The sequence below is a fragment of the Nycticebus coucang genome, chromosome 12 (assembly GCF_027406575.1).
Source record: "Nycticebus coucang isolate mNycCou1 chromosome 12, mNycCou1.pri, whole genome shotgun sequence".
NCBI lineage: Eukaryota > Metazoa > Chordata > Mammalia > Primates > Lorisidae > Nycticebus > Nycticebus coucang.
Window position 1 is genome coordinate 28,155,509 of NC_069791.1, and position 14,264 is coordinate 28,169,772.

Sequence of the window (14,264 nt, forward strand, 5' to 3'; positions counted from 1 at the left end):
ATTCCAGGACTCCCAAAGTGCTGGAATTACAGGTGTGAGCCACAGCACTCAGCCTGTTATTTTTTCTTAAAAGTCAACCATTCAGAAACCTAAATCACAAAACAAGCAACGCTTTTTGCAAAATCCTTAGTTTTTATATCATTAGGTCACCATTATAAGTATGTCATGTGCAATATTTTTGCCTAGCCTGTATAGCAACTTAATAACTTTTCTTTCCCATCAGAATTTCTATTTATCAGCAAAACAGGAAATCATGATTTTTAAATTTGTATTAACAATGGTAGATATTCCTATTAAAAGTAAAAATTCTTTCTTTAGGTTAGATTTACCATTGTAAATCAAGTATCTCATTTAATATTAAAATCTGTCCTTACCATCTGGATCTACCTCTCTTGAAATTTTAAGTGCCTCTGATGTTGCCATATCTGTGTTAGCAGCAGTGACAGCAAGGATAATGGAATTTGGATTGCTGATGAACCGGAGAATAAGTTCTCTGATTTGAAGCTCAATATCCTTAGGTTGATCACCTACAGGCACCTAAACCAAAGAGATGAACAAGGAACTAATAATAAAAATCAACTCAGCTTTTCCCCCCACATTTAATCCACAGAATATATGTATTTCTCCATTTACAAATAGTTAAAATAAAGATATTAACAATGTATTATAGACGTATTTCTGAATTTGGTAATATGTGAAGTCTCAAAATATAACTCTTAAATACCGTAAGTTTACTTGTGCACAAAAATTTACTTAACACAATCCACTGTTAAGGACTATGCAATGTTAATTTCCACGATACAAATTCATTCATTCAATTATCAATGTTGTTTAGTGGCAGCTTACTATATTTCAGGCATTTTTTTGACCCTGATTTCAGGTCATGTCAGATTATGTAACAGTTGTGAATTTGAAAAACACCAAAGTTCCTGTCATCACAGGGCTTATATTTTAGAGATTCAAGACAGATCATAAACACACATACACACACACATACATACATACTATACACATACACACAATAGGTAGTAGTAAGGTCTGTGGTAAAATACAGCAGAACAGCAGGCTAGGGAATGATTAGAGAGGATTGTGATTTTAAATTATTATATTAGATTGTGTTTTTAAATAATCAGGGAAGATCTCACTGAAACAACTGACATTTCAGAGAATGAGCAGAAATTAAAGTCAGCCAAGAAGGAAGGAAGGAAGAGGTACATTCATATATATGGAGGAAGAACATTCCAGGCAGAGTGAACATGAGGAGGACTGATAGATAGAAATTCAGAGAAGGATAACAAGGACCTAGGTTCTTACAGAGTTCTCAAGTATAGAACTCCGTAAGAACTTAGGCTTTTCTTATTCTGAGTCAAATAGAAGGTTTAGAGCCAAGGAATGATACAATCTAATTTTCACTTTAATAGTATCATTCTAGCTGCTAAGACAAGATAATGAGGAAGGCCTATTATTTATATTAATGCAGTAATCCGAGTGAGATGATAGTGGATAGATCAAGATAATAGCTATGAAATTATAACATGATAGAGATTTGGATACATCGAATAGGTAAGGAGAGACAAGAGGATGACTTGGGTGACTACGGACTTTTTGGCTAAGCAACTGATAGAATGGAGTTACTCTTCATTGAGAAAGGGGAAGACTACAGAAGGACCAAACCTAGTTGAGGGACAGGTCAGGAATTTGATATTAGACATATCCAAGATGAAATGCCTATTAGACATTTAAGGATATATGTCAAATAGTAGATAGGTGATTATACAAGACTGGAAATACTTGAATGCCATCAACATATAGACAGAAAAGTATTTAAAGCCATAAAATTTGATGAAATCACCAAAGAGGAAAGTGTGCTTAGAGAAGATAAGAGGTCCATATAAACTGGGCTTTGGGGTCCTAGACACTGGGGAGATGAGAAGAAATGGCAAAAGAGACTGAAAAGGAGTGGCCAGTAAGACTGGGGATAAACCTATAGAGTGTGGTATCCTGCAAGCCAAGTAAAGAAAGTGTTTCAAGGAGGGCAGCGCCTGTGGCTCAGTGGGCAGGGCGCCAGCCCCATATACCGAGGGTGGCGGGTTCAAACCCAGCCCCACCAAACTGCAACAACAACAAAAAAAATAGCTGGGCGTTGTGGCGGGTGCCTGTAGTCCCTGCCTAAGGGAATCGCGTAAGCCCAGGAGTTGGAGTTTGCTGTGAACTGTGTGACCCCACAGCACTCTACCATGGGTGATAAAGTGAAACTATGTTTCTACAAAAAAAAAAAAAAAAAAGTGTTTCAAGGAAACAGAGCTCAACAATAACAAATGCTGCTAAAGATAGAGTGTGATTACAAACAGAAGCTGATAATTGTTATATGAGGTGTCAAGGAAGAACCAGAACCACATTTGTTCAAATGAAAACAGCATGAGGAAATCCATAATGATTAACAACTATTCCTTACCTTGGTCATTCCTGGCAAATCCACAAGTGTCAAATTGACAACACTGGGTGAAAAAATCTTCAGATGTATTGGTTCAGGGCTTACTCCCTAAAAATAAGTTTTAAAATAACATATTAAAATTACATTGAAAATTCAATGAAATATGAAATGCTACAGTAAATCACATTTCAAGTAAATTATGAAATGCTACAGTAAATCACATTTCAAGTAAATAGATACTAGATGGTTTTAAATATGAATTAATCTGGGTGGCGCCTGTGGCTCAGTGAGTAGGGTGCTGGCCCCATATACTGAGGGTGGCAGGTTCGAACCCAACCCTGGCCAAACTGCAACAACAATATAAATATATATATATATATATATATGAATTAATCTATGATCCTTACAACTTTCAGCAATCAAAACTCAGTGAAACACATGGGGAATAAGGTGGCCAACCATGATGGGTAGGTTATAATCCTACCCATCCCTATGACCATAATTTACTTCCCCTGTATTATTTTATATTCTTTTCTCTTGATTCTGAGCATACACCATTTCTTAAGTATGTTTAATAGACTGAGCAGCTGAACAAAAGAAAAATGTATTCCTCACTATCCAAGTTAATGAATTTGAAGAGTGAGGCGTATGGAAGTCAGTGCCCATAGCTCAGCGCTGGCCACATACACCAGGGATAGGGGGCTGGCAGATTCAAACCTGGCCCGGCCTGCTAAACAACAATGACAGCAGAAACAAAAAAATAGCCAGGCACTATGGCAGGCACCTGTAGTCCCAGCTACTTGAGAGGCTGAGGCAAGAGAATCGCTTAAGCCCAAGAGTTTGAGGTTGCTGTGAGTTGTGATACTACGGCACTCTACCCAGGATAACAGCTTGAGACTCTGTCTCAAAAAAAAAAAAAAAAAGAGTGAGGCACAGATAAGAAGCTATCCAAGTCAATCTGGTTCCTGATCTTTGAATATCAAGCGGCAAGAATGTGTAAGGTGGGTGGCGCCTGTGGCTCAGCGGGTAGGGCGCCAGTCCCATATGCCAGAGGTGGTGGGTTCAAACCCAGCCCCGGCCAAAAAAAAAAAAAAAAAAACCACAAAAAAAAAAAATGTGTAAGGTAAGGGATTCCTCAGAAAATGATTCTTTAGATCACTGAATCCAAATAGTAAGAATTTAGATAGGGAGATCTATCACACGTATTTTCTCTCCTGCAGACAAAGTTCATTGCATAGACCCCTTCACCATTTCCACCATCAGCCCTTTAGAAGTTTTAGTACTAAGTCAGCTACATGTAAATAGACACCAATGAGCCAGGCACAGAAGGCTCATGCCTGGCACTCTACCCAGGGTGACAGAGTGAGCCTCTGTCTCAAAAAAAAAAAGACACCTATGAGATGTTCATACCATGTCTTTGTACACGCCCTTCTTCTTCATCCCTTCACATGTCCTCTCCTATTTATCCACCTTACATTTTCCCTCAGAACCCACTGAAAATTCTCGTTTTCCAGGAAGCTTTTTTAGACCATCTTCTTACTCCATGTTCCCTTCACAATTACATTTCCTGTATTAAGTTAGTCTGAACTACTTTTCCATTTTAAACACTCCAGTGTTGGCTCGGCGCCTGTAGCTCAGTGGTTAAGGCGACAGCCACATGCACGGACACCAGCAGGTTCAAACGCAGCCTGAGCCTGCCAAACAACTATGACAACTGCAACAACATCAAAAAAGGAATAGCCAGGCATTGTGGCAGGTGCCTGTAGTCCAGCTACTTGGAAGGTTGAGGCAAAAGAATAGCTTAATCCCAAGAGTTTGAGGTTGCTGTAAGCTGTGATGCCATGGCAGTCTACCAAGGGCCACATAATGAGACTCTGTCTCTAAATAAACAAACAAACACTCCAGTGTTCCAGAACCATTACATGTCAATATTTGGAGTTACCTACCTAGACTGTGTATTGCCATGGAATTCTCCTACCATTTACCCAAATGCCTTTATAATTCCAATCTCTGATATTTTAAATACTTCAGGGCTTTATATTAAGCATATGAAACCATTTATACATTCAGACATACAAAATTACATAAGATGGAAGTACTCTTTATTTCATTACAAACATTTAGGAAAGAAGAGATTTGGGGTTGGGGGACTTTTTGTCATTTAGATGCTATGGATGAAAAGCTGCTAGGTAAGTAAATTATATCCTTAGCATAAATTAAACATCTTTTCTGGGGTGTTAATATGAGAATTAAACATTGTATGGGTATAGAGAGACTCAATCTTTAAAGATACTTGATTTAATGTAACTAAACTTTTCATTTCTGAATCATCACAGTCTCACATTCTCTTTAAATTCTGGTACCACGTAAAACTGCCACCAGTTGCTGAGTTCAGAAAATACATGGCAATTGCAGGAGAGATAATTCAGAGTAGAGTTATGACTTGTAACATTTAAAAAGCCAGTATTATCCCTAATATAATCATAGGACTGAGGACAAACTAATCTAAGTTTCTGGCCACTTTTTCTACCCCTTTTACCAACAGAGTTATTAGAAATTCGGGGAAGTAGCAGTAACTCAAAGTTTACTAGCCTAGAGTTCAATGATGACCAAAGCTCAGTTACTAAAACACAGATAGATATCTTGAATAGGCACAAATACTTAACATGGCTCCAAAAATGCCCATCTGTCAGGAAATAACCTCTGTAGCACATGCCTGACAGATACAGGGGCTCAATAAATATTTGTTGAATATTAGCACTAAGCTAGAACCTACTTGTGGGATTAAATGTGCCTCTGGATAATATAAGAATGGAAGTACACACAAAAAGATAGGGAAATGTAAATTTAAAGAAATATATACTTAAGATGTAAAGAGAAAAGTTACAGGAATAAAGAAAGAAGACAGAGGCGGCGCCTGTGGCTCAGTGAGTGGGGCGCCGGCCCCATATGCTGAGGGTGGCGGGTTCAGACCCAGCCCCGACCAAACTGCAACAGAAAAATAGCCGGGCGTTGTGGCGGGCGCCTGTAGTCCCAGCTGCTCGGGAGGCTGAGGCAAGAGAATCACGTAAGCCCAAGAGTTACAGGTTGCTGTGAGCCGTGTGACGCCACGGCACTCTACCCGAGGGCGGTACAGTGAGACTCTGTCTCTACAAAAAAAAAAAAAAGAAGAAGACAGAAAACAAGGAATGAGGCAAAGCAGGGACATTGCCTGATGTCCAGATTAACAGTATCTTAGACACCTAAATAATTTTAAATTCTCAGAATCTTAAAATAAAAGGTAATCAGTTGCTAACATTACTTTTCATCTTCACTAAAGAAGAATGCCTTTTTACTTTGCTTTCATAAATACTTCTAGCTTTCAAATAAGAACTCTTCAAAATACATGTACCTCAAAATCCATCAGAAAAAGATAACTTACTGTAGCAATAATAAGTAGAATAATTATATAAGGTTATATGTACATGAGAGGATCAAGAATAAAAACCTAAATGAAATATTTGATATATTATAAAAGCTCTAAGAAACAAAGGGGGGTTTAAGCAAAGTTTCTACATATTTCTGAATATATTTGTTTCAAAGACTAAGATTATAAATTCACCCATCACACGTTATATATGCAACACTTCATCACTGACATCACATACATTTACTGAGGTTTGTGCCTTCCAGCTCTAAAAAGATGCCTACCTTATTATTTCCAGAAATTCTTTCTGTTTCATTTTCAATTTCTTGTCGAATTTCATCAAAATCTGTGTAAAGCTAAAAATTATTGAAATAAAAAGCATAATATTGAAAATAAGATCAAAAGTTCTCAAGGTGAGGGAGTGTCTGTATATTTTGTGTATAGATTTGCTTCAGAGAATTAGTAAACAAACTCTAAGGTATACATATATTTTTCTGAGCTGAAGATTAATAGCTTTTATGAGCAAAACTACCTGATTGTACAACAGTTAGAAATAACCACATTAGAATTGGGCTCAACGTCAAGTATTTTCCAAATAAAATATTATGGTTAGAAATGTTACTGAGATGAGATTTATTTTATAAGGAACAGTTGTTTCAAAAGTAACATAATACACTGCCAATGATAAGAAACTAAATTACCGGGCGGCGCCTGTGGCTCAGCGGGTAGGGCGCTGGTCCCATATGCCGGAGGTGGCGGGTTCAAACCCAGCCCCGGCCAAATTAAAAAAAAAAAAAAAAAAAAAATGGAAGTCCCACAAAAACCGTATTAAAAAAAAAAAAAAAGAAACTAAATTACCAACTACGGATACAAAATATAATTTTAAACACATTATTTTTTCATTATATTCATGTGTAATTACCTTGTTCTTGGTGTGAAGAAATTTACCCCATTCTTCTGCATCCACCCCTGGAAAAAGAAAAACTCGTTTATTGGAAACTATGGAAATTACTTTTTATGCTTAATTAGGAATTGAAAAAGGCAACATAATAAATCATTACTTGTTTCTATTTTGCCATTAACTACATGTTAACAAGTGTTTTAAGGTCTGCTAAATTACATTTTTCACAATAAAAATTATATTATTTCCAAAACATGACTGAGTTGCTCACAGGTCTTCCCACCATTTGAAATCCAGATTTTACAAATAAATTGTTTACTTCTGTTCATATTTTATATGTAATTATATTATAGTAAAAGGTATATTCCTTTTTGTAAACATCATACTCATAAAAGCAATTTTTCTAATGAACATACTCAAGTTAATGGCTAAGAAGAAAAACTAAGGATTCTGTTGACAATGCAAAAAGCTTTTATAACATTAGCATAATAATGCAAGGTAAAAATTATAATAAATGAATGAAACAGCCAAGTTTTCAGCTTTTTTAAAAATTTAGTTTCGCGTTGATTACCTATAAAATCACAATTTGCTATTCCCTTTAAAAGAGCCCGTTCAGTATTATGTAGCTAACTGCTTTGTAATTTGCATAGTTTTTTTTTCCTTTTTTTTGAGACAGAGTCTCACTATGTCACCCCTGGTAGAGTGCCGTGCCGTCACAGATCACAGCAATCTCAAACTCTTGGGCTTAAGAGATTCTCTTGCCTCGGCCTCCCAAGGAGCTGGGACTACAGGTGCCCACCACAACGCCCGGCTACTTTTCCTTGCAGTTGTTATTGTTATTTAGCTGGCCCAGGCCAGCCGGCCACTCTCCAGATGCCAAACCAATTTGCATACACTTTAAAAGGTGATTTTCCCCAAGGTAAAGACTATGTTTCCCCTAGAACTACAGATAGAAATGAAAGAAGAAAATGGAGGCAAAGGGAAAAAAAACAAAAGCCCTGGTATATGTCTTGTATGGAGTTACCACTCTCCGTTGGTTTCCAATCATAGGTCTGTTCCTCTTGCACTTGCTGCAGAAAGGAAAATATTTTCATTCTCTGCACTGTATGAAATGGTCTAAAACTTTGAGAGCAAGTTTTGTTCTGTTTATCCCAGAAAAACTGGAAGTTTAATTGTACAAAGGTAATCTAACTATACCTCCCTCAAGCACAGCTGTTTTGCTTTTGCCAAATTTAGAGAAGTTAAAATGATTTAATGATTAAATTCATTGGAATAATGCATATCGGCCATGTGAAATAAAAATAAAAATGACTATAAGATATATTTCCTCAATATATTTATTGAGGAAAAGGTGGATCAATTATTTCATGGAGTAAGGCAAATAAAACCGGATCCTTTTTCCAAGTAAAATGCTCACCTACTTGAAGCTTAGTACCTTCTTCCAAAAAGTCTCACTGGAAAACTGGAGTAATCTAGGTGAACAGAACTCATAAAGGCAGGTACTACATACTGAAGGAGTGGTTTTAATTTACCTTACTATGTAAAAGAGGCCTAGCTTCATAAGCATGTGTTTAAAAATAAAATAAATTACATTCACAACCAAAAAAGCTTGCATTTTGATACAATGCCAAAAAAAAAAAATAACAAGAACCACTAAAACCTGCAATCAATGTGGATAGGCAAATAAAAATGGAAGGGAAAAAAATGCACACAGCCTGTAAGAGTACAAAAGCACACATGCAGGCGTCAAAGAAACAGAGGGCCAAAAACAAATAGATAAAGGAAACCTTTAGAAAGGTGTCTTGAGTTTTTCCATGAAGCAGGGTCTGTATTTAAAGAGAAACAGCACAGATTAAGTTTAGTGCTTATCCCTAAAATTTTAAACCTTTTTTAAAAATCAGATGCGCAGAAACCTAATCACATTCCAAATGCACATACCATTCAACCACTCAAAATTTACAGCTTAAATCAGAGGGATGTTTATGTTTCAAGTGATAGAAGTCAAGCATATTGCGTGCCATAATTTGTTTTAAACATTTTTAGAAAACAAATTTCTTGTTATAATTAATTATCTCACCATGGCTTCTAATTCAGATATAAATGGTTTATAATTAATGCACTATTTAAAAATTTGCCTGGGATATCTGATAACCTACTCTGTCAAAAGATAAATTGCCGGGCGGCACCTGTGGCTCAGCGGGTAGGGCGCCGGTCCCATATGCCGGAGGTGGCGGGTTCAAACCCAGCCCCGGCCAAATTAAAAAAAAAAAAAAAAAAAAAAAGATAAATTGCCTTATTAAAAAAAAGAATCTATAAAATATACTAAATATATCTTTCAAATCTTAAGAGTTAATAAATATATATATGTATCTGTCCTATTAGTTAAGACTGAGTTTTATAAGGGTATTTTCTTCAAAATATGTATGCAATTTAATATTACACCACAGAAAGTTAATTTCACCTTCACAGATCCAAGTTAAACGTAGACTACTATTTGTATCATGTCCTGTTACCCAGAAAGATTAATCCTACCATTTTCCTTTAATTCTTTTGAGACAGAGTCTCACTATGCACCCTTGGTAGAGTGCCATGGCATCACAGCTCACAGCAACCTCAAACTCCTGGGCTTAAGTGATTCTCTCACCTCAGCTTCCCAAGTAGCTGGGAGTACAGATGCCTGCCACAACAGCTATTTTTGTGTTGCAGTTGTCATTGTTGTTTAGCTGGCTCAGGCTAGGTTCAAACCTGCCAGCCTTGGTATATGTGGCTGGTGCTGTAACCACTGTGCTACAGGTGCCAGGCCCATTTTCCTTTTTCGGTTTGCAGTTTGGCCGGGGCTGGGTTTGAACCCACCACCCTCGGTATATGGGGCCGGCGCCTTACCGACTGAGCCACAGGCGCCGCCCCTTCCTTTTTCTTATGTATAATTTTACTGCCATTTGGGATCAACTGATGCTTTTACAAGTAATTTAATTAGGTGGTAATATTCAAACTATACCCAGATTTTTAAGGATTATTCCATGAAGCATATGTATTGTATTTTTTAAAACAACCAAAAAACCCTTTTGCTTTAGTTGAACTTTTCTCTCCCCAAAATAAACTCTATTCTTATAAATTTTCAGGTTTCTACTGACACTATTCAGAGATTTATAGTATAATTTTAGTCTTTAATAAGCATGCTACTAATATACTTCATCTAAAAGGAAATCTGAGAAAAAGCTTATTTTCTACAACTATGTGAAAGATCATAGTGGAGTTCAAAATTCAAACTAAATAACTTTCCCAGCCATGGCACTTTACCGAGGGCAATAAAATAAGACTCTGTCTCTATAAAAAAAAAAAAAGAAGAAGAAGAAGAAGAAGAAATAAAAATGATTTGTACAGGCAGACAGTATCTTACTATTGCTCAGGCTGGAGTACAGTGACACGATCATAGCTCCCTGTGCCCTGGTACTCTCAAGCTCAAACAATCCTCTTGTCTCAGCTTCCAGAGTAGGTGGGACTACAGGTATGTGCCACCATGCCCACCTGTATTTTTTTGTACAGATGAAGAGTCATTGTGTTGCCCAGGCTGGTCTTGAACTCCTGGCCTCAAGCAATCCTCTCCCCTGAGCCTCCCAAAGTGCTGGGATTACAGGTATGAGTCACTGTGCCTGGCCTTAATTTTGCTTTTAATAGGGATTTGATGTAATTTCTTTCTTTACATAGGTAGAAGTGGGGGGGCAAGATGAGAACACCATAAATCTACACATTGACACCTCAGTTATCCCACATAGTTGACAGAATAAAGAATCTCATGCTAAATAAATTTTCCTGATAATTAAATTATACATATTGAACACTAAAATATTTTAGTCCGTTTTAATGGACCTATATCTAAAACAGATTACAGTTCTCCACATCATCTTAGAATGTACTACTGTACTCTTAATCACATTCATAACTTAGGCCTTTGTTACATAACAAAGCTCTCATAGGTTATAAATCCCTACATGAAATGGAATGACTAATTTTTTTCTTTTTTTGAAGTTTTCTGTCGGGTTATATTTTCTTCCCTTTCTCTTCGTTGTCAGGCTGTCAGGTAGTTCATGCTCTTCTAGCTAACTATATGTTTATCAGCTTCATGCTTTCTAATGTCCTCTGGGTTACAGTGATTTATGATGAGCTAGAATTTTTTTTTTTTTTTTTTTTTTGCAGTTTTTGGCCAGGGCTGCATTTGAACCTGCCACCTCCAGCATATGGGGCCGGCGCCCTACTCTTTGAGCCACAGCGCCACCCAATGAGCTAGAATTTTTTATCCTTAAGGGTAAAGAGGTGCTGATGAAAGGCTAAGGAATTATCTTAGAATAAGACACGAGAAATTTAGTACTTATATTTATGAAATATATTTTATGGGGCGGCGCCTGTGGCTCAGTCGGTAAGGCACCGGCCCCATATACCGAGGGTGGCGGGTTCAAACCCGGCCCCAGCCAAACTGCAACCAAAAAATAGCTGGGCATTGTGGCAGGTGCCTGTAGTCCCAGCTACTTGGGAGGCTGAGGCAAGAGAATCGCTTAAGCCCAGAAGTTGGAGGTTGCTGTGTGGAGCTGTGTGAGGCCACGGCACTCTACCGAGGGCCAGAAAGTGAAACTCTGCCTCTCCAAAAAAAAAAAAAAAAAAAAAAAAGAAATATATTTTATGTTCTAGGTCAGGTGTCCTCAAACTGCAGCCCGCGGGCCACATGAGGCTGTGTGATTGTATTTGTTCCCGTTTTGTTTTTTTACTTCAAAATAAGATATGTGCAGTGTGCATAGGAATTTGTTCATAGTTTTGTTTTGTTTTTTTAAACTATAGTCTATTGTCTGGCCCTCCAATGGTCTGAGGGACAGTGAATTGGCCCCCTGTTTAAAAAGTTTGAGGACGCCTGTTCTAGGTAGCTGACCTGTCATTTTAGGTGAGTTTGTTTTAATATATAAAAAATAAGCATTAAGCTTATAAAATAGATAGATATATATGTATATACAGGTAAGAAGTAAGCAGATTTACTGACTGACCACCAAAAAGAGGCATCAACAAACACAGTAGATATACAAGCAAAGAGATACCAAGGAGCTGGCACTTCCACAGCTGAAATGTATATACCCTTTTCAAACAAGCAAAATTTTATCTGAGGAAACACTGCCCACATCTACAAATAGTTTCTGAGAAATAAGATATCCTCTGCCCGTTCAAGGTGACTGAAGAAAATGAAAAGTTACGGAATCCTAATGCCATACAGTTTCTTAAAGTCTTAATTTCAGGTGTTTGATAAGTTTATTTGATGAAATCAGTTAGTGGGGATGAAATTTTTAAAATGTTATTCTATATATTTGAAGCTGAATCATAGGGAAATCCAAAATGATAAAATTCAAGATTCAGAATTTCAGTAATATCACAGAAATTCAAAGTGATGAATAACATATTAAGAAGCCACCTAATATAATGTAAAAGTTCCCACATATCTGCTAATGGTCTATCCAAAAATATTACTATCTACAACTTCATTGACTTGCTCCATGATTTAACATTTTAGAGCCATACTAAATGCTCATGATAGGTTTTCCCCCTTTAAAAAAGAAAACATCAAGTCAGCACCACCAACAGCACCTATAGTAAATAAAGAAAAAAATCAGGTGAAGAAATTAAAGTAACTTCAATTTCATCCATGCTATCATCCCATCTTAAATCAGAAAATAAGAAGTACAATGAAACTGCACTGAAAACAGGCCTCGGCAGATGAGAACAGACATAGTTCTGTGCTGCAAAAGTAATTTAATAATTAGAGATATTTTATAGACTTTTATAAATAAGATAGAAAGTCTTAGCCAAACACCGAACTAAACAGGAAGATGAAATACATTACTCTCATCAAATATTTCAAACCTTACTAATATAGGTATGATTAATATAGGGTACACATTTAATAAGTAACTTAAAATCTGATAGTCACAAACAGCATTCCTTAAAACATTTTCAGTTTAACCAAAAAGAACTGCTAAAAACAACAATGCATATTTTCTCATTTTAATCCTACACATTTATTATTCATATAGTCCATTAAAGAGATAGCCTGAGTTTAGCTGAAAACTAATCCTGAAAATGGGGCTGGTGGGGGGGTACTTAAAAATCAAAATGGTATGTGCTATACAGATAAAGCTTAGCAAGAGAAGGAAAGTAAAAACTAATAATAATTTAGAAATCGAAGGCCAGGTGCAGTAGCTGACGCCTGTAATCCTAACACTTTGGGAGGCAGAAGCAGAAGGATCACCTGAGGCCAGGAGTTCGAGACCAGCCTGAGTGAAAAAAAAAAAAAAATAGAAAAATTAGCAGGGTGTGGTGGCACAGGGCTGCAGTCCTAGCTACTTGGAAGGCTGAGGCAGGAGGATCACTTGAACACAGGCATCCATGACAGCAGTGAACTATGATGAGGCTACACACTCTAACTAGGGCAACAGAGATTCTGTCTCAATAAAAATAACAATTTTACAATTAAAACCTTCCCATAACTAATATTCATCTTAGACTACAAGGTAAAAGAATCAAAATTAGCAGGTACATGGGAAGACCAAGAAAAGGGAAGGTGAAATAACGTTGCTAAGCTAAAACACAAAGTCATTTTAATTTTATTTAAAATAAAATCTTTCAACTAGATTCTAAATGACTTAAATTCTAAATCAATGTAAGAAACCAAAAACATGGGCGGCGCCTGTGGCTCAAGGAGTAGGGCGCCGGTCCCATATGCCAGAGGTGGCGGGTTCAAACCCAGCCCCGGCCAAAAACCACAAAAAAAAAAAAGAAACCAAAAACATCAGTGTTTTAAATACTAGGTAAAAACTTTAAAACACTCCAAAAGACACTTAAAAACGTTTTCTTTAAAATAACTGAGTCTTGTTTACTGAGTATTTCACTGGAAATTCCATTAATAACAGCTTACTAAGAATTACTCAAAAGGGACCATCCCAACAACTTTACTCAGAGCCCTTCAAAACAAAAATTACTTTTTTTTAACACTAAGAAAGATGCATACTTCTCTTCATAGGACTTTTCATTTTGCTACAGCTACTAATTTCTAATTGTCTAATCAATTAGTATGTTTTAAGAAGAGAGCAAAAATAGAGTTTTAAAATAACTCTTATCCCAATTCTGAAATTTACCATTTTCTTCTCCTGTTGTTTTTCGTTTATCCTCTGGTGAAACATGGACCAGTTGCAGAATGAGAGGTCTCCGGGTCACAATACCAGTACCTCTGGGAAGCAGGTCCCTCCCCACTAGGCTTTCTAGCACTGAGCTCTTCCCACTGCTCTGAAAACAGAATATACAGGAGCAAAATGAGTTTCTTAACAGATATTTTTTATTAGTCCAATAAGCTATACTAACAAAGCAATATACAAAAAAGTTCATATTTAAAGGAAAAATTAGTGCAAATTTTAAAAATGAAATTTAGTTATATTTTCCACACATGATCTTTCTTTTGAAAAAATACAAAAATAAAGCCCCTCTCTCCT

The 14,264-nt window shown here is 36.7% G+C and overlaps 1 protein-coding gene across 11 annotated transcripts in view; it reads right to left on the reverse strand.

The window, feature by feature from the left end:
- Nucleotides 1-14,264, reverse strand: part of DNM1L (dynamin 1 like) — a 59,915-nt gene that overhangs the window by 24,745 nt on the left and 20,906 nt on the right. For 6 of the 11 annotated variants that reach the window (XM_053556934.1, XM_053556943.1, XM_053556942.1 and 3 more), the window contains exons 2-7: nt 13,914-14,061; nt 8,529-8,567; nt 6,763-6,809; nt 6,125-6,196; nt 2,456-2,542; nt 375-537 (exon numbers count right to left, since the gene is read on the reverse strand). In XM_053556934.1, coding sequence (XP_053412909.1) covers nt 375-537; nt 2,456-2,542; nt 6,125-6,196; nt 6,763-6,809; nt 8,529-8,567; nt 13,914-14,061 — 556 coding nt within the window. The remainder of the gene's footprint in view (nt 1-374; nt 538-2,455; nt 2,543-6,124; nt 6,197-6,762; nt 6,810-8,528; nt 8,568-13,913; nt 14,062-14,264) is intronic. The other 5 variants (XM_053556936.1, XM_053556945.1, XM_053556944.1 and 2 more) reach the window with 1 other exon arrangement.